Source organism: Cryphonectria parasitica (genome assembly GCF_011745365.1).
Source record: "Cryphonectria parasitica EP155 unplaced genomic scaffold M406scaffold_1, whole genome shotgun sequence".
Taxonomy (NCBI): Eukaryota; Fungi; Ascomycota; class Sordariomycetes; order Diaporthales; family Cryphonectriaceae; genus Cryphonectria; species Cryphonectria parasitica.
In genome coordinates, this window is record NW_024468909.1 from 1827950 (window position 1) to 1855930 (window position 27981).

At 53.2% G+C, this 27981-nt stretch overlaps 7 protein-coding genes across 7 annotated transcripts; 3 read left to right on the forward strand and 4 right to left on the reverse strand.

Annotated features, from left to right (window-relative positions):
- Positions 1-647: 647 nt before the first annotated feature.
- Positions 648-2311, forward strand: M406DRAFT_284422 (uncharacterized protein; the record flags this gene model as incomplete). Its single annotated transcript, XM_040918563.1, has 2 exons — positions 648-1670; positions 1736-2311. The coding sequence occupies 2 exons, from the start codon at positions 648-650 to the stop codon at positions 2024-2026; spliced, it is 1314 nt and encodes a 437-aa protein (XP_040780885.1). The 3' UTR covers positions 2027-2311.
- Positions 2312-3737: 1426 nt separating this feature from the next.
- Positions 3738-4917, reverse strand: M406DRAFT_66385 (uncharacterized protein; the record flags this gene model as incomplete). The annotated part of the gene is made up of 5 exons (XM_040924997.1): positions 3738-4059; positions 4131-4181; positions 4272-4349; positions 4431-4548; positions 4620-4917. The coding sequence occupies 5 exons, from the start codon at positions 4915-4917 to the stop codon at positions 3738-3740; spliced, it is 867 nt and encodes a 288-aa protein (XP_040780886.1).
- Positions 4918-9442: 4525 nt separating this feature from the next.
- Positions 9443-11206, forward strand: M406DRAFT_36019 (uncharacterized protein; the record flags this gene model as incomplete). Its single annotated transcript, XM_040923988.1, has 5 exons — positions 9443-9565; positions 9687-9751; positions 10129-10278; positions 10370-10476; positions 10614-11206. 5 exons carry the CDS (start codon positions 9443-9445, stop codon positions 11204-11206), a joined length of 1038 nt encoding a protein of 345 aa, XP_040780887.1.
- Positions 11207-15700: 4494 nt separating this feature from the next.
- On the reverse strand, positions 15701-16525 carry M406DRAFT_246570 (CoaE-domain-containing protein; the record flags this gene model as incomplete). Its single annotated transcript, XM_040916411.1, has 1 exon — positions 15701-16525. The coding sequence occupies one exon, from the start codon at positions 16523-16525 to the stop codon at positions 15701-15703; it is 825 nt and encodes a 274-aa protein (XP_040780888.1).
- Positions 16526-17236: 711 nt separating this feature from the next.
- M406DRAFT_66389 (uncharacterized protein) lies at positions 17237-18703 on the reverse strand (the record flags this gene model as incomplete). The annotated part of the gene is made up of 2 exons (XM_040924998.1): positions 17237-17746; positions 18062-18703. The coding sequence occupies 2 exons, from the start codon at positions 18701-18703 to the stop codon at positions 17237-17239; spliced, it is 1152 nt and encodes a 383-aa protein (XP_040780889.1).
- Positions 18704-19902: 1199 nt separating this feature from the next.
- Positions 19903-21200, reverse strand: M406DRAFT_354181 (Tim17-domain-containing protein). Its single transcript, XM_040922850.1, has 2 exons — positions 20415-21200; positions 19903-20347 (listed from the first exon to the last, which is right to left on the reverse strand). Exons 1-2 carry the CDS (start codon positions 21069-21071, stop codon positions 20300-20302), a joined length of 705 nt encoding a protein of 234 aa, XP_040780890.1. The 5' UTR covers positions 21072-21200; the 3' UTR covers positions 19903-20299.
- Positions 21201-21655: 455 nt separating this feature from the next.
- On the forward strand, positions 21656-26756 carry M406DRAFT_246934 (uncharacterized protein; the record flags this gene model as incomplete). Its single annotated transcript, XM_040916435.1, has 5 exons — positions 21656-21744; positions 22001-22860; positions 22917-24150; positions 24349-25187; positions 25270-26756. 5 exons carry the CDS (start codon positions 21656-21658, stop codon positions 26754-26756), a joined length of 4509 nt encoding a protein of 1502 aa, XP_040780891.1.
- Between the last annotated feature and the right edge of the window lie 1225 nt (positions 26757-27981).

Below are 27981 nucleotides of genomic sequence, written 5' to 3' on the forward strand. Positions count from 1 at the left end.
GCGCCTCTTAGACACTCAATACTCAAATCGAGCCCCGCCACATCCGAAGCAGCAACTTTGCCCGAAACCTCATCCTCAAAACCATCAACCCAGCGTTTCCAACCTGTTAATTCTATCTTCTCGACATTGTCGACTGCAACAGCAACGATTCTACATCGGGCTTGTTGTCACTCTCGATCCCCCTGAAGGACCAAACAACCACCGTTCGATACAGGACACAGAAGCTGTTTATGTATCAGCACGACAAAATTCCCGTCCACCGACACTCCGACCCTCCCCTTGAGCTACAGCTCTTTCGTAATCCACGAAAGCCTTGTAGCCCCAACCTCAGTCCAGACGGTTGAAACCACAAATCACCAACAACAAGCACCTCGACGCTTTCATGCCTGCCCAGCAGCCGAACATACAGGTCCCCCTCATGTTGAACTTCAGTACAGTTCAGCATTAACCATCCGGCCCCGTTCCGCCTCTATCTCCGTCCTCGCGCCTCAGAGCCCCATGTCCAGTCACTCAACACAAGTCCAGTAACTTGTGTCACGCACCACCTCCTTCATCGCCTCAGCAGCCCGAGCACAAACGTCTCTCTTCGTCCACAGACCAATACCGACAGCCTTACATAGCGGCTGTCCACCAGCAAATCTGCAAGCATGGCTGCTCTCATCAACGTTCGTCGCGATGTCAGCGACAGCTTCTATCGCTACAAGATGGAGCGCCTCCAGACCAAGGTCGAAGGCAAGGGCAACGGTATCAAGACCGTCGTCGTCAACTTGACCAGCGTCGCCCAGTCGCTCGATCGTCCCGGCGCCTACCTGATCAAGTTCTTCGGCTTCGAGCTCGGCGCTCAGACCAACATTGACCCCAAGGATGACCGTTGGATCATCAATGGTGCTCACGAGTCGGCCAAGCTCCAGGATCTCCTCGACATCTTCATCAAGAAGTTTGTTCTGTGTCAGAAGTGCAAGAATCCCGAGACCAAAGTCGACATCAAGGACGGCATCATCGAGCTCGACTGCAAGGCCTGCGGTGTCCACTCCTCCGTGGACCTGCGTCACAAGCTGAGCGGTTTCATCATCAAGAACCAGGCGACAGCCAAGAAGAACAAGAAGGACAAGGCCGAGCGCAAGGCCGCCCGCAAGGCCAAGCAGAACGGCCAGGCCAATGGCAAAGGCAGTGACGACGACGACAAGTCCGATCACTCCGCTGACAAGGACAATGGTGACAGCGGCAGTGCCAACGGTGACGCCAACGGCGATATTGCTAGTGACGATGATGCTCTCACCCGCAAGATCAAGGCCGAGGCTCAGGAAATCAAGAGCACTGATGTCGTCAAGGATGATGATTGGGCCGTCGACATGAGTGAGGAGGCCGTCAAGGCCCGCCAGCAGAACCTGCCCGGCGAGTTCAAGCAGAAGCTTGTCATTAACGGCGACGACGAGGATGAAGATGGCGAGGGTGGTGGCAACACCGTCTACGACCAGCTGGGCGACTGGATCCAGGAGCAGGTTGAGGAGAAGGGAAGTGTTGACAAGGTTGATGGTGTTGATGTCTACGTCAAGGCCAAGGAGCTGGGCATCGAGACAAAGCATCGCACTGTCCAGGTGCTCGTCCTGACCCTCTTTAACGAGAACATCCTTGTCCAGATCCCCAAGCGTGCCGCTCTGCTGACCAAGGTGCGTATCTGAAACCCCCGGCAGACGAACTGTTGAGTGCAATTTCGACTAACAAAAGATGGTAGATCATTGGCGAATCTGAGCGTCACCAGAAGGCTCTGCTCGGTGGTACTGAGCGCCTCATCGGTGATCGCATGAAGGAGACACCCGAGTTTCTCGAGAAGCTCGTCAAGATTCTGATGCTCTACTACCAGCACGACCTTGCCTCTGAGGAAGTCCTGCAGAAGTGGGGAAGCAAGGCGAGCAAGAAGTATGTCGACCTGTCTACTTCTCGCAAGATCCGCAAGGCTGCTGAGCCCTTCATGAAGTGGCTGGAGGAGGCTGAGGATGATGAGTCTGACGACGACGATGAGTGAAAGCCGGATTGTCCGAAGGGGTGTACCGGTCAAGGTCGGATTTCAAAACATTTCGTTTGACTGCATTTTTCTTACCCCCTACATCCTCTTGTATTGATTGTGTTTGCTTTGCGCTTCCCACCCCCAGATTGTCGTAACTGTGGTGAGGTGTCAAATGTTTTCATTCTGCTTTGTTTCTTTTTGGTCGCAGAAAAGTTCCGGCCACGGACAACACTTGGCTTCTGTGTACGATTTTAGGTAGTCTCCCATTCAATTTCACTGCTCACGAATTATTGCTGTGTGATGATCCAGTACAAAACTGCCCTATCTGACGGGACACTTTGTGACCTCATTGTCAACCCATGCCGCACGGTTTCAATCCAAACTAGACGGGGGAACTCGGGTGCCACGTGTTTGAAGTCAGTGCACACGTCGAAAGATGTATTGTCGCTAGCTTGCCTCCCTTGGGATCCGGACCCTAAGCTCATGGTTTCCTTATTGGCACTGGCTGTGGCCAAGGAGTCGAGGGATATGGTTAGTATCAACAACTATTTATATCACAAACCTCCTTAGTATCTAGTCATAAGATCTCCGTCTTGGTCCAGAAAGTACATGCTCTGACTTTGATGTCTTTGTAAGTTCGATGCTTTGTGCTTGTTATCTCATTGTTCTGCAATGAGGAAATGGGGGTCAGGATAGGGAGGGGGGCCTCTCGGCTCTCGCTGTTGGGGAAGGGCTGGGATAGACATCTAAAGGAGGCCAGTGCTTTGAGTATGCAAGGGCTCATATGTGAAGAGAGCAGAACAAGGCAAGGGCTTCTTCCTTGGGAAGAGCCAATACGAGAAGGACCATACGCCAGCCAGTATGATGTCCTTTTTGTATACTCATTTGGCTTCACCCTTGTTACCTCCACATCTACATCCACAATACATACATGTCAACAAAAAGCAACTACCTAAGCGGTTGTGAAGAACAACAAGATGATGGTATCTGCCAATCAGCTACGCCCAGCCAGCCTTGACACTCCTTGAAAAGAATTGCCCGGGTTCCGTACCAAAAAATAGGGTTCCATGGTCCTAAATGGTCCGACGGGACCTAGTAGATCGCCCCCCCCCCCCCACCCCCTGTGAAGGAGCACCGCTTACGTTTGCTGCTCGTGTCGGGTCCGAAACTGGCCTGATGAGTATGGGTCGATTTTCAATTGTCATTGGCCTCCCTCCCTTCAGTTTCTCTCTGAGACAACCTGATTTCGAGTGCGCAAGATAACCATCGAGTAGGATTGGTCATATGAACGATGGTTGGGAGACATTCATATTAACTGGAAGAGCATGAAGAGATGCCCGCATTATTGGGCACGTTGGAAGAGGAAGGGGGGAGCACAGGATCCTCAGCGTTTGGTACTCCAGGTGAGGCGGGAAAGTAGAGAGGAAAATATTCTTCCTCGTGAATCAAACAGAAGTTGCCCAGCAACGGTAGCAACATTCCATATTTTGCTAGTACCAGAGGGCTTGGTGTGTCACTCCTCCGGCATCTTTCAGAGACGACGGAGCCGACAACGAATCCAAACCCTTCGTAAATCGTATTCAATTAAATATACCCAATGTGTATAACTTTTCTTTTCCAACCCAAAAGTAGTGCTCGCTGTTGTGCCTTCCCAAAGGCAAAAGAAAACGCTTTAAAAGAAAAAGAATGCAAGGCAAGGGAATGAAGAATCAACTACACCCATGTTCAATCAAACATTTGACACAAAAACCGTAGTCTCCAGCGTCTTGGTGATCCCATGCGGCGACAAGATAGCCTCCTCACTATCATTGTCTCTCCCTACGCCACCGCGCGAGACGGTAGATGTGTTGCTCGTCACCTTTGCGTTATATGTCTCCTCCTTCTTGGCAAAAGTTTTGAAGGAGTCGCCCTTGTGCGAGACGGAGGTGAGAGCTATGCTGTCGTCTTGCCTTGCGTAGCCGCTCCTTGTGCCGGCAGTTCGGTTTCCGTAGTGGCTTGGGCCTTGTGGGTAGCTTGGCTCGTTGGTAGAGCCGAGGAAACGTCGGAAGATACTGGGAGGAAGACAAGATAGTTGTTAGTGTCCCGATGCAGATAAACTTCGGAAGCCTCGTTAGAAACTTACGGGCGAAGGCAAGGTAATGAGGCGGCGAGAATAGCGGTGTCGACTTCGACGCTATAGTTGAGTTTGGTCAGCCTCATGGCGAACATTCAGGTTTCGCAAGTGCCCGTCAAGAGAGAGAGAGAGAGAGAGATGTCCTCTTACTTTAACCATATGTACAGATCAGTAGACCACTCCCAGGCGCTGCCGAGGAAGACACGCAACACAGATGCGATGACGGCACTGTATAATGTCAGAGACTCCTTCTTCCTTCTTTCGGTATAGATTCTCGACGCAATTATTTCCTTTGTAGAAGCAACATACAATAGACCGAGGCTCATGATAACCATCAAGGTCATCTTTGTCTTGCGCTTGAGCTGCAGCTTCATGATCACCCAGATGGGTAAGAGCCACGTGAAGAAATCGGTGGTAATGTTGATAGCTGTTAGGAGAGAAGGGTATAAGCATTTCATATTCTCTCAAGCAGGACAGTCATTATCGGGGGTCACGTACCAGCATTCAAGTTCCCCACGATACTCAATGTCCTGGCGCTCCAGCAAGTACCGGACACATTGCTATCCCAGTACGATCTCGTTGGTGTACACATCATAACAAAGGTAAGAATGGAGTACACCAGGTAGATCGAAATGAAAATGATAAATCCGAGCACGAGGCGCTTCAGGAACCGGGTCTGAAGAAAGCGCCTGAGGAAGAAGCCGACGGATATCTTGACCAGACATATTCCCACAACACAAAAGATTCCAATCATCATCTCGCCAAACTTGAACCTTTCCTGGTCTTCGAGAGACATCTTGTCCGCATGCTGACCACCTCCTGCTCTGACAAGCTCGACAAAAAAAGCGAACCCTAAAAGGGCGCAGCACTAAGAACTCACATTGACAAGTCAGTTTGGCCCTCCAGAAGAAGGCAAAAGGAAAAAGACGCAAAGACAATATCCTGGCACATCAATGAGGGCGTTTGGGTCGGTCTTACAAGAGCCGAAATCATAGCTGCATCGTCCCAGCCGAATGTTCTCAACAAGACCTGTCGAGCCCAACAGCGCATCAACACCACGGTACACGCCAGGGCCACGAGGGCCCCGGTTATTCCCAGCAGCTCAGCACTGTTCTGAGCGACGACAGCGGTGCTGTCATCACTTTGGACCTGGCTGTCCGTGAGTGACAGCGAGGCATTTTTACCGGAGGCCATGAGTTCCCACTCCCTTCGAATGACGGGCAGTGGTCGATCGACCCGAATGGCAAGGAGCGAGGAATTCAAAGTCTGAGCTTTTTAGATATGGGGATGATCGACAGGAAAGGTGCCACCAGGGGAAGAGAGGCCCACGGAGGGAGGGGGTAAGGAAGGGAGAAGTGATTGTGCCTCGAGATCTTCAAGAGAGAATAAAAAAAAAGACAAGGCCAAAGTGGGTTTCATCAGTTCCATAAGGACATGGCCCGTGAGACGACTTTTTTCTTGCTTGGGTCGCCAGCATCGATTATATGAAAAGAAGGGTTTTGGGATTTAGAAAAGAGACCAGCTAAATCAATCGGCCGAGTCGATCATCTCCATCCTCTTCGGTATCTTCTGGTACGTATGCCCCCGTTGATGTATTCCCCCCCCCCCCTCCCCTCTCCTCTCCCTTCCGAAACGACGTAGAATTTACTTCCTAACTCAGCTGGATGTCGCCACGGGGCAGCGGGCGCGAGAAAGAGCAGACAAGACACAGTCAATCCCCCGTCACCTAGAATCCTGGCAGACTTCGGACATCGAGAGTGATGGCAGGGAATGAAGGTGGTCTCGGCTTTGTGAGGCGAGAACCTTGATTGAGACCATGACTAGGACTACTTTGATGAATGCTCCCTTTCTCATGAAAAGGAATATGGTCTGTGCTTCCTATCTTGCTGGCGTGTCCTTTGTACCATAGAGAAAGTACTTTACCAGAATTCCCGAGAGGGGAGAAACCGAAAAAGATTGATGGTGATGAATAGAAAGGGGCCCCCAGAGGCATCCAGGGCGACCTCACCTTGTGATATCTGCAGGACACGCAACGTACCCCAAGCTAATGACCCCTTGTTGCATGAGATTCCTGGTCACCGAGAGTTCATCACCAAGGCCAATTTCCTTGTTCCCATCACAACATTCTCGCTGAAACCACATCTTGACCGGCACAGGGTAGGCGGGTGAGCGGCCCTTCAATGGCTCTTCTTAGGCAACGTCAACAGTGGACCGGACCCACTGAGGCTAGGTAGCAATGCCTGTAGATGCCGCCCGCAAGCGTGGAAGAGAGATTCAGAACGTTCTTTTGCTTGCAGCTGAAGATGTTCTACTAGTGGTATATCAAAAGGGATTGGCTGCGAACCCATGGTACCAGAACCCACAACTCGACCCCCGTCGTCTCAACCCAGATTGGATCCGGGGCGAGATAGAACTAGGCTGTTCGGTTGAAATGTGGGTGCACACCAAAAGGGGGATACTCGGCTGATGATCCCCTAAGGTCTCTCTATGAATCCACCTTTCCCAAGGTGCCCCCAGTCTATAGCAGAATCCTCGAACCTATTAATTCTTCTGAAGATCGTTGGAGAAAGTAGACTCGGATGATCTCAAGGGCTAAAAAGCCATACCAGGAAAAATCCATCAGGCCGACGTCCACCTCGCAAGCTTGACGTTATCCGGCTGAGGGATTCTCGTGACGACGTCCTGAGGTAGGAAAACGTTCCACCGGCACTTTGGAACCGTGGAAAGGATCCAATGCATCCAGGCAAGGTCCTAGGTGCGGGCATGCAAGGTGCTTTAGTTTGCACCACCTCATAGTACTCTACTGCAACCGGCTCATGAGACTGAGAATTCCGACTGGTCTAGAGATGAAATCCTTCCGAGTCCCTCTAGCCAATTGTAGGGCCGTTGACGAGGAACAGGGGGTTGAGAAATTATGTACTGTAGTATGCAAGCACCTGGGCAACATAGGAGGGATAATGGTTGCCTGTTGGGCTCCTCTCTCTCTGTTCTAGAACTTCTTTCTGATCTTCATGCTCTCCCCTTTTTCTCGACAGCCTTTGACCTTTCTATTTAGCAATAATACATCCTCCCCAATCCCCAGATCACAGCTGTGTTCTTGGGCGTCTGTGAATGAGAGAGAGATAATGAGAGAGAGATAAAGAGAGAGAGAGAGAGAGAGAGAGAGAGAGAGAGAGAGAGAGAGAGAGAGCGAGAGCGAGAGATTACATAATTGTGTGATGTGATCCATGTCCTGGTCCACCCACTTCTCACTGCTTTTAGAGTATGACAAGAAACTGGGCCGACCTGGGGTTGATCTCCTTCACCCCAGGTCCACTCGATCTTAGCTTACTGTCGCATTTGAATAATGAGTTGTGCAACTTTCTTGCCCAGCAAAAGCACGACACTTACTCCACTGATCTTCCCGCCTTTATTATGGAGAAGGATTACTGTGGCATCAAGCCAGGTCAACAACCTACAATATACTCATTTCCATCAACTTTTTTCTTCTCCAGTTCAAGAGCCATGATGAGATCGACAATCACACCACTCCATCTTTCACAAATGGCACAGTTGAGTCAAGGCCTCCATGGCATGGATATGGTCGTCGGATATGTCTTTATAAGGACAGAAATCGCTCTCTCTCTCTCTCTCTCTCTCTCACTCACTCATGTGCGCAATGTAACGTGCCCCTCACATTCCAGGCAGCTTTTCATACAAAAAAAGCCGGGTTGTTGCCAGGCACGCTCTGCGGCCAAGCAACCACAATATTTCGCATCAGCCTGGACGTGATCGGCGCAGGATCTCTCATTCATGGCAGTGTTGCCACTGTTTTCCACCTCGGACCAGTTCAAAATCGCTACTATCAGTTACAACAACCATACATACATACCAATAGGGCAGATGCTTGTGCCCATGAGCAGCTACACGTGCCCTCAAATATGGCAGGCGCACAACCTCTGGGATCTCTACACGGAGGGACGCAGAGTAGTCCAAGTATCTTTCCACGTGGGATGAGCCTCAACAGCACAGCGCACACCATCCGGTCAGTTCGCCACGTTGGCGAAGGCCTGCATATAATGGCATCTGTGCCTGTCTATCGGCCTAATATGATTCGTCGCGATAGTGGGGGAGCGAGGGTCGTCAAGGTCTCGGGCAAGTTGGGTCCTCGGCGGGCTCGCTCGCTTGACCGACTTGACCCAAGAATCTCGGCTACTACACAACGCATATTCATAGTCCTGCATTCCTACGGCTGTCGCTGCAGACGGGGGATTGCCAGTGACCGCCTGAGCTGCAGGGGCATCAAGTGGCCTGAGGAAGGGTTCCCACAACCTGGAGCCGAGTAAATGGTTTCGGTTCATGCATCGAATCTGGAAGCAGGGTCCATAGAAAGATGATCTCTGCTGCAGTTGGTTCTGCTTTTCTTTAGTTTCCCCGCCCCTCCCCCCCTTCCGGCGCCACGACAGCTTTCTCTCTGAGTGTCTGTTTTTTGCCTTTGTTTTTTTGTTTTTTTGAGGCGAGCTAGATGGGCTGGCATTACGAGATGCTCATAGAAGCACGGCCAACCCCGAAACCCCCTCCCCCCCTTTCTCTTATCGCATCGGTATGTGCGTTAATAGTCGCAAATTATCAACATCAACATCTGCTGATGGACCAGTCCACACGACGCCTCCACTATCAGTCTGCTCCTTCTCCATGTTCTCAGCTGGTACTTTACCAATGGTAGAGTGGGTCGAGACCTGCGGGGAAGAAGAAGAAGAAAAAGAAGAAGGAACCCAAAAAAGAAGAACCATTGGAACCACTCATATGCAGTAGGGTCCACCGCATATCGCCGCAGCAGGTAGACGAATGGCCGTCTGGCCGTTTCTAGGACACAAATCTGGACCCCCCTCCTCATAAACGCAGTCAATAATGCCTTTTATCATGGTTGACATGGTGGAGGCGGGGATTGCCGTCCCATCCGCCCTTGCACTGCTGAAGATCACCATCAACTTGTAAATCTTTTAGTTCCATATAAAGAGCCTATGGCTAGACGGGAAAACCTTAAGCGAACAAGCCTTCTACACCCGCCTCTCCAGCCCTTTCTCCTCCTTCTCCTCCCTCTTGACTACGCCTCCTTTTCTTTTTCCTCCCTTCCTTTGGAATTCGTTGTGTGTGTGCGTGTATGTGCAGCAAACATGGTTTTCCTACCCTTGCTGCTCTCCCTCCCGCTGGCCGTCCGTGCCTGGACGCCAGCCTCGTCGGTGCTCACCGACCTCACGGTCTCTGAGAGCATGCTGAACCTGTTCATCAATGCCGCCGACGGGAGCCTGGAGAAGTACCTGGCCGCCCAAGATGTCTCGATGGCGTGCTCGCCTGAAAAGGTGGCAGTGCGCAAGGACTATATCGAGCTGACGGAGGCGGAAAAGCTGGACTACACCAGCGCTGTGTCGTGCCTGATGGCATCACCAGCCCTTACACCCATAGTCAGTTGTTCCTCCTTGTTTTCTTTCTTTCTTTCTTTCTTTCCTTCATTTTGGGTCTCTTCTACTTCAACCCATCGTCCAGTAGTCTGGAATTATCGCTAACTATGATGCTCTCTCTTAGTCCGAGGCTGCAGGCGTTCGGTCAAGATACGATGACTTTGTGGCCACTCATGTAAACCAGACAGAGTAAGCCTTGTCCATTCCATACCGTTTTGCAATTTCGTGCCGCACCCACTTCATCTAGGGCAACTATCTTACCCTGTCACTCTATCTTCTTGCTCTCTTTGCCACGACGAGGTCCCACACCTTATCCTCTCATTCCCTGTCCTTCTCCTCCCCACTATTCGCCCTCAATCTCCCTCATACGTATTCGCCTTTTCTTGAGGGTTGGGATGGAGGCATGTCACTCAACCTATCCTTGTAGAGATCAATGTCCGATGGAGCCTCTCATGTGCTGAAAAGCTGTATCACCTTTGGTGATGAATCATGAACCATGAGAGCGATGATGAATACTTTCACTTTGAGCAACGAAAATCCCTGCTGACACAAAGACCAACCTGAAGCTATATCCACATCACTGGCAATTTCGTGTACTGGCATCGCATGTTCATTTGGAACTTCGAGAAGGCCCTGCGCGATGAGTGTGGATACACTGGCTACCTTCCATACTGGAACTACGCAAAGACTTCAGAAGACCTTCTTGGTTCGCCCATGTGAGTAGTTGCCTGGAGACAAAGACCACTCACTCCTTTTCCCATCTTCTTCTTCCCAGATTAGAGGCTAATGAATATCATCTACGGGCAGTTTTGATGGAACCGCAACCTCCCAGAGCGGCAATGGCAATTATCTGGCACACAATGCGTCAGCAGGCCTTCCCAGTGGTCTCCTCAACATCCCCGCTGGCTCAGGAGGTAAGCTCCTCTCTCTCACTATCTCTGTCTCTCTCTCTCACACACACACACACACAGTCTCTCGCATCTTCACCCTTCTTCTCTGTCCTTTGCTGCTGTCAAGAGAAAGAGTATACTAATAAATGCCCTTACAACAGGCGGTTGTATCGAGACAGGCCCCTACGCCGGCCTAGTAGCCAACATCTCCGCCGTCGCCCCCGTCGACACCTACGAGAACGTCACCATCGGCCCCTTCCTGAGCTACGAGCCCCGCTGCATACACCGCGACATCTCCAACCTGCTCGGCCAGAACTGGACCACGGACGCCCAGGTCGCCGACATCCTGCTCAACCCGGCCTACCAGGCCGGCATCGGCGAGTGGCAGACCCAGCTCCAGAACACGGGCACCGACACCGTGGGCTACTACGGCCTGCACGCCTACGGCCACATGGTCATCAACGGCGACCCCAGCACCGACTTTTACAACTCGCCCAACGAGCCCACCTTCTGGCTGCACCACGCCGCCGTCGACCGCCTGTTCGCCGCCTGGCAGAACCAGGCCGGCTTCGTCGAGGACCGCATGTTCCAGATCAACGGCACGCGCACCATGGCCAACGACCCGCCTAGCGACGACGCCACCATTGAGGATCTCATCGGCCTGGGCTGGGTGAGCGGCGAGTATGAGGAGGGCAGTGCCATCAAGAACTACGCGAGTATCATGGGCGGGCCATTGTGCTACATCTACGAGTAGGAGGGAGGGAGGGGGGGGAAAAAAAAAGGCAGAAGAACATATAGACTTTTCATTTTTGATACAGAGATATACTATATAATCACCCAATACCATGATGCTAATGTGTAAAAACGACAATTCTTATCTGGACTGATGCCTGTCACATATGCTGCGGCAAGCTCACGAACATTCATGCAATGATTTGGGTGGAAAGACGTCTGAAAGTCTAAAGACAGGATGATAGGGGAACAGTGTAATCCGGTAAGTAAGACCGAGATGAAGGAGGAAACAAGAATATAACTAATATTACGAAACCCGACTAGTCACGACCGTTTTCCAAACCACAACCATGTCAGACGGGGAACAACGGGAGAGGCCGTTTTCTTCTTGACGAGCTTGGATTGCCACTTTAAAGTATGTAATTACTCAATATATTTCTCCACGAGCGCCTCGGTCCGAGGTGCCCGAGGAAAGTCTTTCTACAACCTCTCGACGGCCAGAGCAAGAGAAACCCTCGAAACATTCCCTTGCAGCAAGTGGGCTCATGAGTGTGTCTTGGCAATGCCTCGGTGACGGAAACCGACCTAAGCTAAGATCACATAGTAGCACTATAAATGGACCTCTTATATACAACGGTCTACTTCAAATCACTAGCAGGCTAAGAAGATTCTGTAAAGATCAAGAATTTCTTTTCTTTTCTCTTCGTTTTAGTCGTATGGCTATCTGAACTAACCATTCTTGCCGCCCAAGGCTCAGAGTGCAGGCGTGTTCGTCGTGGAAAGAGAAGAGTAAAGACTTGACACCGTCCTCATAGTGGACCTCGCCGGTTTTGGAGCAAGTGCTCAAAAGCACAAATCGCCTTCCTTGGTCAGTAGCGCATCATCAATGCTGAAATGACTGCCATAGTCCACCCCTTCCATCCTGATCATGCCGATAAACCCTCATGTTTTCCCTTCTTGTCTTCGTCCTCTTGTCAATCATCAAAAACCCCTTCCCGGTCCAAGTCATCCATGTGATCTCTTCCCGAGAAGATCCGATAATCAATGCGAGAGCTTCATTGTGTTCAGCTGGCGGAGCAAAGTGACCAACGCCAGATCGTGATGCTCTCCAGCTCTCAAGGAGCCATCCAGTCCATCCCATTTCAGATGTAAGCCCACCACCAAGGCCAGCCGTGACGGCGCCGCTACCACTGGCCGGCGTATCCTCCAGTGTTCTGCGCGGCGTCTGCATTATTCCATGTCGCACTGGTTGAGCCGGCCCAGTGACCTGCGGGGTTCTCATGACCACCACCACCAGCACTCTAATTTGGTGGAGGGTCTGAACCGTTCTTGTTCGGCGAGCCGTGGCTTGGGACTCTCCATGTGGGCGGACCGCTGTTCTCTGCTGGAGGGCTCACACCGTCAGGCCAGGGAAACGCACCCTTGGGCTTGGAGTTGCGGCTACCATGACCAGCGCCCCCGCCGTTCCCTGTGAAGTTGTCATTCTGTTCATTGTTGACCCAAGCTCCAGGCATAGTCCGCCAGTCATTGCCATTGCCATTGCCGTTCCCGCCTGCGCTGCTACCATTCTGGGACGCATGGGTATTGTTGGGGCCAGAATCCCAGCGGATCGATTGCTGCTGTGGAGATGACTTGTTGAACTCGCCGCCACAATCTCCTCCTCCTGAGTTTCCATTGTTGTTCGTTCCCTCGGCCCATGCCTCTTGCTGATTTCCATCTTTATTGCCCCAAGTGTTGTTGTTGTTTCCGTCATTGTTCCAAGCATTACCTCCCCGTTGTTCGTTGGTCTGGTCATTGCTGCCCCATCCTCCAGCTTGTGGCTTGTCAGTAGATCTCTCGCAGCCAACGTCGGAAGCAGAAGAAACAGGAAAACCAGGTGGGCACCCAGGCTCTATGTTCTTGGACGAGTCGCTGGGGGCTGTGTCGGGATGAAAACCAAAAATGGGGGGAAGACCAATTTCTCCTGGTGAATTCTCGGGGTATGGTTCAGGGGGAGAGCAAGCAGGATCCAAATTCTGCTTACCAGAGCCATTCTTTTGACTTCCATTCTGATTGCTCTCTGTTCGATACGTTAGCGGATCATCCATGCACCCGATATGGCGAGGTGAGAAGAGAACTCACTCCTTGAGAATGTATCACCATTATTCTTTCCCCAGCTGAAGTCGACTGGGGATAGGCAACCATTCTTCTTGTGGTCATCGCTACCCCAGCCACCTCCTTGAGAAGGGTCAGCTAGGGCACTCGCATTAGAGTCGGACTTTGGAGCGTTACCATTGTTTTTATTACACTGGTCTCCCAAACTCGTTGCGCCCCAGGCGTCCTTCTTGGATCCCTTCTCAGAGCCAGCGTTCCGAGAGGCGGCCTTCTGAACCTCCTCCTTTTGCATCTCCTGAATGTGGCTGGGCACCTCTGCAGCCGGCATCCCAGATAGGCCAAAGCCCTTTGAGGCGGCGTCTCTCATAGCTGCCTCGTTGCTGGGTATCTGAGGGTGGTGCATGGCAGCCTGTGCAAAAGATGTGCCAGGTGGCGGAGGTGGAGGGGGTGGCATCCACCATGGATGGTAGGGGCTCTGACCAGGCCATGCAGCAGGGTATCCAGGTGGCAGTGGAGCAGCAGCAGGAACAGCAGGAGGTGGTGGGATAGGAGCACAAGGTCCCGGCGCAAACCGTGCAGGATTGTAATTTCCATACAACTCGGCCATGTGATTTCCCCATTGTGGGCCGTGGTACACGCGCGTGATGCCCTTGTTACTGTCGAAGAAGGCATTGGGTTGGGGGTCGTTTGGTCCCTCTATGGTGTGTTCGACCTGCATGACTCTGGCTCGAGGAGGCATGATTAGGTTCGGCTGCATCTCCTTGGGGTACTGAGGCATCTTGAAAGCAGTCCTGTCGATGGCGGCCTTCTTTGGCTCTTCTGCCGCAGGCTTAGGCTTGGGCTCGGGGTTCTCATTTCTCTTCGATTGTTTGGTCTGCTTCTGCTTCTTGTTCTTTCCCTTGGGTGGCTTCGGTTTATCCCCCTCATCAGATCCCCCCTGGGTGGTGTCGGCTTCCGTTGTGTCCGCATCTGTCTCGGTGGTAGTGGTGGTGTTAGTGTCGGTGACATCGGTTGACGAAGCCTCGTTTGCCTTCTTGCGCTTGCGCTTTTCCTGCTTCTTGGCCCTGGACTCCTTCTCAGCTGCCTTGGCCATCGCCTCGAACTGAACCATAGCCTTCATGACCTTGCGTGCCTTCCTGCAGTCGCCGCACGGGCATTTCGGGTGAGGGAGGGGGTCATCGACGGCGTCAGGATCCCATTCTGTCACCTTCTTACACACAACCGCCTTGGCCTTGCTCGACTTCTTGTTCCTGCTCTTGCGCTTGGGCGGACTTTCGTCCTCGGAAGTATCGGTCTCGTCAAAACCTGACGACTCGCCATCGTTGGAACTGGTAGTGTCATCGTCATCATCATCATCATCCCCACCACTATCATCATCTGAGGTGTCAACCAAGGTATCGGATGAGCTGCTTGGGCTGGCTCTCTTTTTCATTGCCGACTTCAGAGGCCTGCGGGCGCCGTCGAAGCGGACCTTTCGGGATGAGGTTGCAGCTGACGCAGAGGGTGCATGCTGAGCACTCTCGGCGCGCCTACGTCGCCCAGGGTAGGTGATGGCAACCGTCTCGTCGCCAGACGCTTCGTCTTCGGAAATCTCGACGCGCAAGATCGGGTTGGAGCTTGATGAGTTGTTCTTGCGACCCCAGCTCCGAAAGTTCTGGCCAACCACCCATTCGGCCGCAGAATTGGGTGGCCACCCTGAGCGGCTCCGCATCTTGTCAATATGAATGGGGGTGGTAGACGGTCTTCGCCAAGTAGGCAGTGTGTAATGAGATCAAAAGGTCAATCTGGGAATCTAGGCAAGTCGACCAACGAGAAGGTGTGATGTGAAACGGCGCGATGGTCGGAAGTAGGATGATCGAACGGCCAGAGAAGGAGAAGAAGGATGACGGAGGTTCGAGCTGGAGGGTAAGGTGGAAGAAAAGAAAAGGTGTGATGAAACCGACTGCACTAGGTTAGAGAAGTCCTATGAGATAGAATAAGGGCAGGTGCAATGTTATTGTTTGACCTTGTGGACCTAAGCACAGACAAACAATATATTTGGAAGGGGGGTGGGGGGGGGGGGCTGGGTGGACGTCGTCACCTCACCTTCTCCAAGTCATGCAAATTTCTCAAGTATTTGGGCTGCTTACAATGCTTCGCTAACCACCATTGTGACCATGGATTTCTCTCACCACAATTCTCACAATACTGATGAGATACATCTAGAAAATTCCATCATCATGTTAGGCAACAAACCCTCGGAGAAGAGCCCCCCAGCATTTGACAATGTCTCTGTTGAACCATGACCCTCCACTGCCTTGCGTCCTGATCTTGATGAGCCCAGGATTCATGTAGCCTCTTTCCCCCAAGGGGTAGGTCCGTTGTCCCGTCCCCAACTCTTCTTCCCCTGATCTCGAGTCTCTTCTAAACGTCTTTGTCCCAGCTACAGCTTCGCCCTCTCCCTGGCCTCCTCAGCCTCCCACCTCTTCGCAATCCCTCGGTTCACCCACAAGTTCCACACACCGACGCCGACCGCGAGAGGAGGACACATCCAGAGCAGCGTGCCCCACCAAGCCGGGCTGCGTCCCCTGAGCTGCACCATGGCCCTCTCGACCTCCCTCTGCAGCTCCTCCCGGTCGCCATCGTTCCAGACCACCAGCCCACGGCCCTCTCCGCGCGCCTCACACCGCCGCGCCTTCACCCTGACGTCCGTCTGGCTGCGCACGCGGTTCTCAGCGTCCTCCGCGGTCAGGTGCGCATCGCGCGCCCGCAGGCGAGCCATCTGCACCGCCGGGTCGTGCACGCCGACCACGACGACCGCCCCACAGAACCGGTCCGTACCCACCTCGAACAGCAGCGGCACGTCCCAGACCACCGCCCACCGGCCCAGCAGGTACGCCCGCAGCAGCGCCCAGTACGCCGCCCGCCGCACCGCCGGGTGCACAATCGCGTTCAGCCGCGCCCGACCCTGCCGCGCCTCGGGCGCATCGCCAAAGATGCGCCGACCCAGGGCCGGGCGGTTCAGCGGCCTGCCCTTGCCGTTGGGCCCCTGCTCTGGCATGTCTGCCGAGGGCGCCACCAGGAGGTCTGGGGTTGTGGGGCCGAAGTAGGACACGATGGCGCGGTACCCCGGCGTGCCTGGCTCCACGACCTGCCGCGCCAGGACGTCGGCGTCGATGATGGGGAGGTTGTAGGGCGGGGACGAGAGGATCGAGCTGACGGTGGACTTGCCAGTGGCGATGCCACCAGTGAGGCCTATGATGAGCATCGTGGGCGAAGCTTTGTGATACTTTTTTTTGTGTACGAATTTGTCCGTCTGTCTGACTGACTGAAAAGTTTCCAGGCTCCTTCTGGGTTGGGAAGGGATGGAACGAAGGGAAAAAAAAAAGCAGCGCTGGTGATGCACGCTTTGTACTGCAATGTGTAGTTGACGTTGCGCGGCCTCGGTTCGCAAGCCGTGTACCGTGGTAATCATACTATGGTTATACCCGCGTGTTGCCCCACGCGCTCTTGACAGGGGCACCCTTGGTGTGTGGAAGCCACAAAAGCCCACCGTGGGTACACAGACCCGAGGAGAGCGTGGGGGGCCACTACAGGGGGGGTCTTTAAATCAACCTCACCTCGTCAACTAGATTGAAGACAACACCATCCCGTTGCAATATCATGTCAATTCTGCAGGACTGCAAGCCATTATGATATCGAAGCCCCACTTCAAGTGTTTGTTTCCTCCATGAACCAGATGACCTAGCTCAGAAAACCCCACCCTCGTGAGAAATACCCCAAAGACAGTCGCAGGTTGTATCGTGCATGACTTAACCCTTCTCAAACCCCTCGAGACATTTCCTCCACCCCACAAAGAATTGTGCAAGAACGATTCATCTTTCGTCGTGAAAGAGATCTAACATGAAACCCTTTGTAACCATCCAGACCTCTTCTTGGTTTTTCTTTGGTTTTTATCCCCCCCCCAGAGGAAGTTCCCTTAGCCGTCCAGGCGAACAGCGTAGAACACGCCATCATCGGTGACGTACCAACGCGCACCGTCCTTACCGAAGGAGTCGATCGTAGCGCGAGGCATGGGGACCCACTGGCCATCGAGCTGGCGCACCTGGTACATGCGGGAGGGGTTGTCGTCGCCGGGCTTAAAATCCTGTGGCTCGTTGAGCTCGCGGTCCATCATGGCCATGGCCGCGACCTCGCCTGCGGTCTGGCCGACGCCGGTCGCGGGGTTAAAGTGATGGTAGGCAGCATGGCCGGGGAAGTTACCTGGCATCATAGGGACAGGTCCTCCGTTCACAAACACGGGCTGTCCGGGAGGGACGCCACCACCCATACCGCCAGCCGCCATCATGACGGGCGGACCTGCGCCTGGACCTGCAGGGCCTCCGGCGATCATCATCGGTTGAGAATGGTAGGGCTGCTGACCGACGACGTGCATGATGGGGGCGGTGGTGGGGCCGGCCTGGAGGGGGACGGCGCTGCCCGGGGGAGCCTGTGTTCAAAAGCCATGTTAGCGAATCTGCCTTCAGAAGGGGGCTTGATCTGCCTGGACATCAGAGGAAAGCATATGACTCTGGAGCAAATTTGAGTCTGGTCTCACAACGATTTCACGTGGGGCAACTACCCCGTCGTCTCCTCTATAACCCATACGAGTCATCATCGGGGTGGGGTTGGGCACTGGGGCTGCGCTTCCCAGGACAAGGGGCTGAGGAGCGAACGTGACAGGGCGCGACTGCTGGATGGGGACAAAGGTGAGTGGATGAAACAATGGGAAGGGGAGGAAAGATGAAGGGACGGGATGACATACGATGCCAGGCTGGACCACGTAGGCGGCACCACCAGCATCGAATCGAGGAACATATTGGTGGATCATGGGGCCGAGACTGGTGTCGGGGACCTGAGGCTGGAAATTGATGCCGTTGTTGGCAGGAGTTGCGTTCTGGTACTCGTCCATCCTGTCGTTGATAGCTCTGTTGGCGGGATTGAGCGGTGCTGATTGACCTCCAAGGTTTGTTGCTTGGAAGTAAGGTGTGTTGTTGGGCTGAACAGAGACGACGAACGGCTGTTGGCCAGAGTTGTACGCGTGAGGAACGGCTGTGTTGTGAATGTAGACAGGGTTGGCGCCAAGGGGGGCTGTAGTGACAGTGGGGTTGTTAGGTTGTGCACCACTATCCTCGGGCTGGCTGGGCTTGCTGCTCTCCTCGTTGTCGCGGCGACGGCGGCGCGAAGACGTGTATGGAGCAGGGCTGCGACGAGGTCGACCGAAGCGTTGATCTTGCTGGCTGGCTCCTTCCTCTGATGGTGTACGGACGGTGACGCGACGGTACTTCTTTGACTTGTTGCGAGCTGGCAGTTTGAAGTGCGGGGTCTCCATCTCGTAGTTGTGGCTGTCGTTGCTGCCTTCAGAATCGGCCAGGTAGTCGTCGCTGGAAGGCCGGGAGGGTGCCATGGACGAAGCAGGTAAAGTCGGTAAATCGAAGATCCCAACAGCCAGCCTCAGGGGGTTGGAGCTTGCCCACCCATTAATGATTACACAATGCTCAGTGAATCAAGTGTAGTGAAAACGGCATGGAAAGGGGAACGATAAGAGAGGATGAGGGGACAATTCAATAATGCAACAACGCAGCAATGCGGCCATCGGAAGACGGAATAGAAACGAAGGGTGTTATCACAGTTTACTTTCGCGTCCCAACACGATATGGCAGTCGAAGGTTCGCGACGAGGAGCTCTTTTATCACTCGATGGAGTGATTTTGACAGGCTTCCACCACATAGACTGCCCCGCTTGGGAACCAGTAGGGTATGCTAGGCACAGACCGGGAGGATTACAACGACGTGAGGGAAAAGGACATGTTCTCTACTTACAGCAGGCACTTGAATCTGTTGAAGATCCCAAGAGTTGCCATTCCACTGATATCGATATGCCAGCTGTGTAGGTACGTTTCGAACCCGTGACGCAGACTCGTACTCGACGTCCGTGACGGGCCACACAGGGCAGCACATTATGATTGGTGGTGAAGACGGCAGTAAGGTTGTAATGAAGAGAATTTCTGGTCGGAGTGAGGTTGAAGTTTGAGAGGAGCTGACGTCGAGGCGGGACGTTTTCTTTCCTGTTCCCTTTTGTTTTTCTCTCCATTGAACGCGTCGCGAGGCGATAGTCAGAGCCTTGGTATCGATAGAGACAAAACTCATGACAATGTATCGGAGATTTTCAACAAGTCTTCTCTAGGACACTTCTGCAATATTACATCACCCAGTATCCGTTACAGGGGAGGGCGGGCTCGGGCAAGAGAAGGCGCAGGTGGAAGTCCCTTCCATAAGTGCTGGCTCCGTGTATTCCAAGAGAGATTTGGTCATCCGCTAGGAGCAATCACCATCCCTGGAGAAAGCAGACTTCAAGGTATCCAACCGTGCGAAGTCCTCTGCAGAACCAGGCTTGCGTCCTGCCTCTGTTGTAATCCTCTTGCGAAGTGGAATTACAGGAGCAGGTATGTTATTGTAGGCGAGGAATCACTACCACCTACATCTAGTGTGGGCAGGCCAATGCCATCATGCTCCTTGCTTGGGCCATGAGCTTGGCTCATTTGCTGTGGTCTGGATGGGCATTATCAGCATAGTATGCATCTTTATGTTCTGAGGCCTCAAGATTCTTGTAGACCCCTACATTTAGAATTCCATCCAGTAGTCTTTCATCTTGAATACAAGCCTTATTCTTTGCGAGACCAAATCCACTCTATGATCACGGCCCCCCTTCTAATGTACAAGTTTCCGTCAATGAGTAGAGATCATCCATTGCTATGCATGCCACTGTATCAGTCGACCATGAAAATTAGTTGACTCCAGATACTCCCACAAGGCACATCCAAGGCCAGAATCATTGTGCCAAGGGAGCAATCAATAATGTTTGTGCCAAGACGGCAGGCAGAGATGCCCTCTTGCCTCAGCGCGGTCAAGGCTGTTCCAATCTTCCGAGCAGGTATATGACCCAACATTCCGTCAGAAGCTCAGCTAGCATCTGCCCGTCCTCCCGTCCATTAAGGTTTCGCTCAGTCATGCGCTTGGTTCGGTTCCGGGAAAAAGGTCTTGCGCGTGATCTGGTTGATTGTCAGCATTTGGCCTGTGCCGGTCGTAAACCTTCCCACGAGGTGTAGTAAAACTTACAGCCCAAACACCAGCGACTGATCCTACGATGCCTCCAGAGATCATCATCGGCCTCAGTCCCCTAGTACTCTTGAACAGCATGCCGCTCAGAGTGCCGGCGGCAATGCTGTTCGCCGCGTCATGCTTTCCACGCAGGTACCCAATGTATGAGTTTATGCAGTTGTACACGATAGCCACCACACCTGCCGAGTTGCCAAGGAAGGGACCGCGGCGTGTTATGGCGTTGAGCGTTGAGTTCAGTCGCAGCTTGGGCGCCTGCCCCGCGCTCCTCCTCAGGCCCTCCTGCAGGCCCCAAGCTCCTCCTATCGTCAGCGCGGATAGATATGTCACACCGGCGCCATAGCAGAGGTCGTCGGTGAAGCCGCGCGAGGGCAGGACGGACTGGCCGCCCGGCAAGTCTGAGATGACGGAATCCTCGAGGGTGATGTACTCGAGCGCATCCTTGTTCAGGCCAGCGAGGGGGTGGAGCTGGGATGGGTCGGCAAAGGTGGAGCTGTTGAGGAAGGAGTCGACGCCTTGAGCTGAGGAGGGATCAAAGGCTGGAGATGAGAAGGTGGTTGTCGGCTCTGTTGGTGGTGGTGGCAGCGCGTCGTTCTGCTGTGATGAGCTGTTTTTGTTGGACTTTTGTCCTGTCAATGCGTTCCAGAGGGACGACATTCTGCTTTAAAAGGGACAAAAGAAAGATGAAAAAGGGTTGCGATTGTGAGCAGATCACAGAGTAAAGGTAAATGATTGCAAGATAATATCGGGTGGAGGGGGGTCACGGATGGAGTCAATTTGCCCTCTGGCTTGAAGTTCAAGTTGGTGTTGTCTTTTGTTAGGCTGGCTCACTTTGCGCCTCAAGAGAAAAAATTCCCAGGTCTGATCCCCAATGACGGCGCTGCTGCATCTTTGGGTCCGTGCCACCCTTGCTCTGCTGGGGTTCAGAGACTTTTACCAAAGAGGTGAGGTACGTACCTTCTGACTACAGAAAAGGACCTACCTCATTCGCTCCCATCAGAGCCAACCAACAAGAATTTCTTTCTACTTTCAGTGACATTCTCAGTCCTCCTATCTCGACGGCAATGCCCATGTATTCCTTCTTACTTGGGAATTTTCTTCATTCAATGTCTTTTCAAGAGATCCGACGGGCATTCCGGGACCAGGTTTGAGTGGCACAAATTTCATATAGACTTCAGCAGAGTCTTCTTGCCTGTGACGAATTTTAGCACTTGGCGGTCCTGAATATGGATTTTATGGCTATGGCGCTTCCGTCTCTGGACGGGCCTGGCAGTAATGCTAATGACTTGATGGCATGGCTTACAGAAAGGCCAGACGAAGATCTTGAACCGTAAGTAGGATTCGCTCCTTGTGAAAGACCGCCCCACCTGTCGAACGCACATACCGAACACCATCCTAGTCCGATGCACATGTACGTCCTGCCGTTTTGAATGGTGATGTGAGACTCGTTTCCGGATATGTTGGGCCTCAAGAGTCCCGAGGTCTAGGACCTTAATCCTCGTGCATGGGCGATTCGACGGGTAGGTGGGCTGCATGGTGGATGCGTGACACTCTCCCATAGTTGAACTGTGCTGACACCCTTATAGATATGCCCAGGCATTATTTGAGAAGATCTTAAGTGTTGCCTCTCAGCCCCGGAACTCTACAAAAGATGCTTGTGTGAAGCTCTGCGGCTTCGTCCAGCTTTGCCTCAAATCCAAGCACGAATCATTACGTCTGTGGGCGTTTCAAGAGCGGACGGCAACAGAATTATTGAACTATTACCTCGAGTGGAACGAAAAAGATCAGCACAGGTCCATGAGACTCGTGCTCGATCTCGTCTCGACCTTGATTCTGCAGAACCCCAATGCGAAGATCCGAGAATCCTTGAGGGCGGATATTCTCTCGGAACTGATGGCTTTTATTGCCAAAAGGTCATCACGACCTGTTGTCAAGTCGTGTATGAGCTCTCTGATTCAGTTCCTGGCGAAGTCGGTCTTCAGTCTGGACGATGTATTACGACAGTACCAGAGCATGTTTCCAGAACTGGTGAGCCAGCCAGCGGTGTCATCCTGGCGGGACTTCGTCGCCAGTGTGTTTCGTTGGATGGAACTCCACTATATATGTCCAGTGGCCGGCAAATTCCTCGTTACCATCTTCAGCAGCCTCAACTCTGAGTCATCTGCTGCGGGCTCGCGCTCATGGAGCAGCGCTGGTTTCAATGTACAAGTCCTGCGGGACTGGCTAGAGACAGCCCTGTCTACCAACCCAGACATCCTTGAAAGCGTCAAAAACTATGTGCTGGCGCCACTATTCAAGTCCGACCATCGCCTTTCTTTTGCGCTGTTGGAGGAGCTGCAGTGCCGCTCAGTGGACAAGACAAGCGATCTTGATACCGACATAGCTGCATTGATCCAACTTGCCGCTCTAGAAGTCGGAAAGAAGTCGTCGATTGTTGATGATCCCAGTAAGTCTATTGATCACCTTGAATGTGCATCAGGCTGGCGACTCACAAGCTCCCAGATCCCGAAGGTGCCCAACAGGGAGACAATGTCATCCTTCTCGATCGTGATATCCTTGAACACTTTCTCATCCACACATCCCACGATGTCCGATCCTTTGCAATGTCTCTGCTGGTCACCTCTTCGTCAACCACTAAACCTTATTCTCCGATGGCGTTTGAGCTTCTGCGGCGGCACCTGAGGTCGTTTCACTCCGATCCTGACGCCAAATTTCGCAATGAGATATTAGCTCATACCAAGAACATGGTAAAAAGGATAAAAGGCGCCATTTCTGTCTTGCAGAGAGACATCGGCAGGCTCGCCATGAAGACTTCCAAAGTGGATGCCAATGGTACACCGGTGAACACTCACATCAGCAAGGGGGCCAAGCAGATCGCGAATGCTGGAGAACTCTGGCTTCGGGAGTCGCTCCGGGCTCATGAGACTTTTTTCGATTGGTACTTGGATTTCCTGCGCCAGGAGCTTGTGCCCACAGCATCATACCAACGCCACATCACTTCTCTCAAGTCACTTGTGAACGTTGTGAGGTCAGGCAAAGTGACCCGGAGCTCCGCGGACGAACGCATCTACCAAGATCCGCAGTGGCTGCGCACGATTCTCGACCTTGTGTTGGACCCATTCGACGACGTCAGAGAGACAGCATCCAGCCTGCTCATGTTGTTCCCACCTGTGGTCATACGGACCAAGTCCACCTATGCAGCGACACAGTCTCCAATAACGCCATTGGACATCCTAGCGGAGTTTTGTACAAAAGCAGCAAGCCTTTCATCTCGGACTAGCCGCGCGGACCACTCAGATGGAACTGCTCGCTCCCTCGGTCTCCTCTGCGCGTGGCAAGACCAATTTGATCAAAGGCTTGCACTGCTCTCGCAAACCCTAGACGGGTTAGAACGGAAGATTAAAACCGCAGAACAAGACCTCGGCTATGCAGTCATGTCAGAGCCTGTCCATGGAACGTTTGCAGCCATTCGGTATATGTGGGAAGTTTTCTCGCAGAGTCGCTACAGTGGCGAGGAACTAAAACTCCTCGCCGTGCCTCAATTTCGGATCATTGACCTCTGTAGGCGGATATGGGAAGTGGTCAGTTACGTTGTATGTGACGACTCGCCTGAGGGGCATCTTCCCGAAGAACTGGAGGAAATTGAAGGCTTAGACACAAAAGGGCTGCTCAGCTACAGCTTTCGCGCTGCTCACGAGTCCAGCAACCTCACGCGGACTATCGTGGGAAACCTGAGGTTCGCCCCTGGGGTCGGTTACCTCTTGCCACCTGCTGAGGTATTTCGAGCAGCTGGGAATCTGGCTTTCACACAGCTGTCGACATTGCGGCATCGTGGCGCCTTCACCTCAGTCTCCCTCACATTTACTTGCTGCTGTCAGCACGCTGGCCACCCTGCTGTCGCAATTCCAACGGATGTGCAACCATTGCTGGAAAGCTGGTACGAAGGGACACTATCGAGCATTTACACACAGAGATCGACAACTCGCCGGTCGGCTGGCATACCAGCCTTGATAACAGGGATTTTGGCGTCCAACGCCGACAACCCATCATTCCAGAAGGTCATGAACAAGCTGCAGGAGATCTCAGCAATACCAGCATCAGTCTCGGAAACGGACGGCTCGAACCTGCCGCAAGTCCACGCCTTCAACTGCCTGAAAGAAGTGTTCAAGAGCTCGCTCCTAAGCAAAAATGCAGAGGTCTACCTTCCACAATGCCTACAGCTCGCCACCAACAGCCTCAAAAGTGAGGTTTGGGCCATTCGCAACTGTGCATTACTGTTGCTCCGGTCCTTGATCGACACATTGTTCGGCACCACCGAGAGCAAGTCGGCAATGGAGACAGGCTGGGACGGGAAGACGTTGAGGTTGTCATACACCAAGTACTCATCTCTGCCGCCTATCCTATTGAACCTCTTGCAATCGGGTGAGCGAGCGATGGAGCCAAGTACGCTGACACAGAGCTCAGCGGCAGAGAGCGTATTTCCTGCCCTGGAAATCATACGGCGAGCTGGTCCGCCTGAGTCTCACCGCGAAGAGCTCTACAGATACATCACATATTATCTGGGTAGCCGGCAGTGGCACGTCCGGGAGATTGCTGCGCGGACGCTTTGTTCATTCCTCATGAATGAGGATTGGGTTGTCCGGATCAGTGAGCTTTTCGAGCAGACGCGTGGCTCGGCAAATCGACTGCATGGAACGCTTCTCACTGTCAAGGTCCTCCTAGATAGGAGACTCCTTGAAGCCAAGGAAGAAGCGGCTCTTGGTAAGGCTTCTTGTACCCCAACCACCCAAATTCCATCATGTTGTACTAATCAGTTGCACAGATGGCTTAAGCCAGCTTGAACTTGTCCTGATAGCCTTCGAAGGACCTGCTCTGCAGTGTTCCGAGACCGCTGCAGCATACATTGAGGCGCTGAACAAGCTGTGGCAGGCGACTAAAGCTAGGAACTTTGCGACAGAGCCATCAAATCTGTTGAACGAAGCTCATAACCGCCGAAAGGGTAATTTCTATAAGTCTGCGGCTTTGCTGGATAATCGCGTGGGCATGATGGCGTTGCATCAATCCGCAATATCCAGAGATCTCGGCATGTTGAGGGCCTACTTATTCGATGTCCTACACGATGATGTAGACACAGCTTGCGCCTTACTCGAAGCTATACCGGACACCTGGGGCTCTACTCATATCCGGGAACTCTGTGGTCTCTACCTCGAAACCTGCCAACACACAAGAGCGCCTGAGGCCCGCGCAGTCGCGCTGACAAACCTTGCTGAGCTGATGGACGAGTGCCTTTTGGAGGGAAACTTCCAACACCTACCAATTGCGGAAGACTTGGACTCCCTCCAAGAGTTCCTGGTGGACAGTATCAGCCCAACTCTCGCAAACGCCGTCCTTCTCGCCTCCGGCTCTATCATTGCCGTCCATACACGCAAGCACCACGGGCAGATGTCGTTCTTTACGTTCGAACAGAGACTGCGATCCTGGGGCAAGGCTATGGCGGACGCACTGCATGACAGCAACACCTTCGACATGCGCATGGCAGCCGCACGAGCCCTGAAGTCGTTCTCATGTGCGCTCGGCTCAGCTGTCGGCAGCGACGCGGCGTACATCCCCTTTCTCCTCGCGCTGTATACCACGCTCGTCGACGACGACGAAGAGATTCGTGAGACGGGCGCGATCGCTACCGCGTCCGTCATGGCAGAGGGAGAGGGACCTGTGAAGAAAGCACAACCACTTGTGGCCGTGGACGCCGCGGACGCCCTGCTGGCATGGATGCACAAGTCCTTCGGCCAGACCAACGAGCTCAAGGCGTACGTCGCATGTCGCCTCGTCGGCGATCCGTTGATTTCTGTCGACATTGGCGTGCAGGATCTGTCGGCGTGGGCGACACCAGAGCAGCAGTTTGCCGAGGCCCTCGAGGTCGACGAGAGCCTGTTCGCGATCGAAGACCAGAACCTGTTCATCGACGAGGTCAGAGAGACGGAGAGGTGGGCTGTCTTGTTCAGACAGCGGGAGCTGGAATACGATGAGATCCAGGGGGGCGAGGATAGTGGTTGTGGCAGTCGCAAGGTGTTGTTGATGGACAGCTCCCTGGCTGCAGCAAAAGAGTGGACACAGAGGGCTTTGAGGGTGCTAGCAGAGCAGGTCACGAAAGAAGACGACGGCCCGCTGGGATGGGCTTCCAACCCCAGGGCCTTTTCATTGTGTCACCGCGTGTTATTGTGCGGGAAAACCCTCTCTGCCCTGTTGGGTGCAGAGGGCGAGGCCATGGCGGCCATGCTGGAGCAGATCCGAGAAGCAGGGCAAAGCACAAGGCTCCATGGGCTGCTGCTGTCCACACTATAAAAGCTGTTGCATAGCCAGCCAAGTAAGGCGCCGCCGCCACCGCGGCCCCAAATTGGGGTTCGTCCCATCTCTGCTCCTGCTAGCCTGTCTATATAGATCGGTCGCGCAGAATCACAATCACCAAATCAACCCCGGTACCCAAACTGGCACCTTGGCTTAACGGTCTATCGTGTGGAGTTTGGCTTGGAAAGGGTTGATGCTATCGAATGGTCCACTGTTCGACCCGGTTGGATCCGTGGAATTTTCTCATAAAAAAAAACAAAACAAAAAGCACACAAACGGAGAAATAGTACACTGGCTTCCGGAATGGTAGAGATGTAAGCTGCAGGTTGACTCCTGCAGCTGAACTCTTTTGTCTTTTGTCCTTTTCCAAAGCTCTCCTTTTTCTTCTAGCTTGGTCTTTCTTTCTTTTGCTCTAGAGGATTGGCGGGCTTGAAGCGAAATTTATCATGATGGTGTGCAACTATAGAAAGTTCATATTGAGAAATAAAACTGTGGTTTTCAACCTCTGATCCAACTAACCCAAACTCCATGCCACTCATGCATGTGCTACTGCTATCTACGCTTTCTGATGTATATGTATGCTTACTCAAAGCTATGTTGCAACACACTTCAAAGAAGAGAAGGGAGAAGAGGAAAATGAAGAAAAGAAGGATAGCTGACACATGGTCCCCTCTTTATCACTTGGACTTGGAGGAACGTTGCGAGGCCTTCTCAGCATCTTCTTTCAAGCTCCCATTTCCACTCGCAGGTGCGTCATCGGCCGCCCTTCCCAGGGCTTCCAGCTTGCCTAGGCTGGCGGCCAGCTTGGTGTTTTCTGCCTGCAGCTGGCCGACCTGGTCCTTGAGGATGTCGACGTGTTTGAGGGCCATATCCCTCTCGATCCTCGTCCTGTCCAGCTCGAGGGCCAGGTTGTTCCGCGCTTCCTTCTCAGCCTCCTTCTTGCGCCTCTCCTCGGCCTTCTTCTCGTCTTTGAGGCGTTTCTCCTCCAACTTCTTCATCTCCTTGCGATAATTCTCCTGCTGCCGCGCAATCTCCTTCTCGTGCTTCTCCTTGAGCTTCGCAACCGCGTCGTCGCTCTGGGCCGACTTGCTTTGCAGGCTGCGCTCCTGCTGCTTCTCCCGCTTCTCTTCTAGCTTGCGGTAGCGCTCCTGTAGCTTCTTGAGCTGCTTCTCGTGCTGCGTCGCAGGGCCCTTGGAACCGGACTCATTACTCCTGCCGGACA

Excerpts from the sequence above, each read along its gene's own strand:
- M406DRAFT_354181 (XM_040922850.1), bottom strand. The coding sequence starts at position 21,071 with ATGTCGTCCCTCTGGAACGCATTGACAGGACAAAAGTCCAACAAAAAC. Across the intron at positions 20,348-20,414 it reads CAGTCGCTGGTGTTTGGGCT|ATCACGCGCAAGACCTTTTT; the intron begins GTAAGTTTTACT and ends ACAATCAACCAG.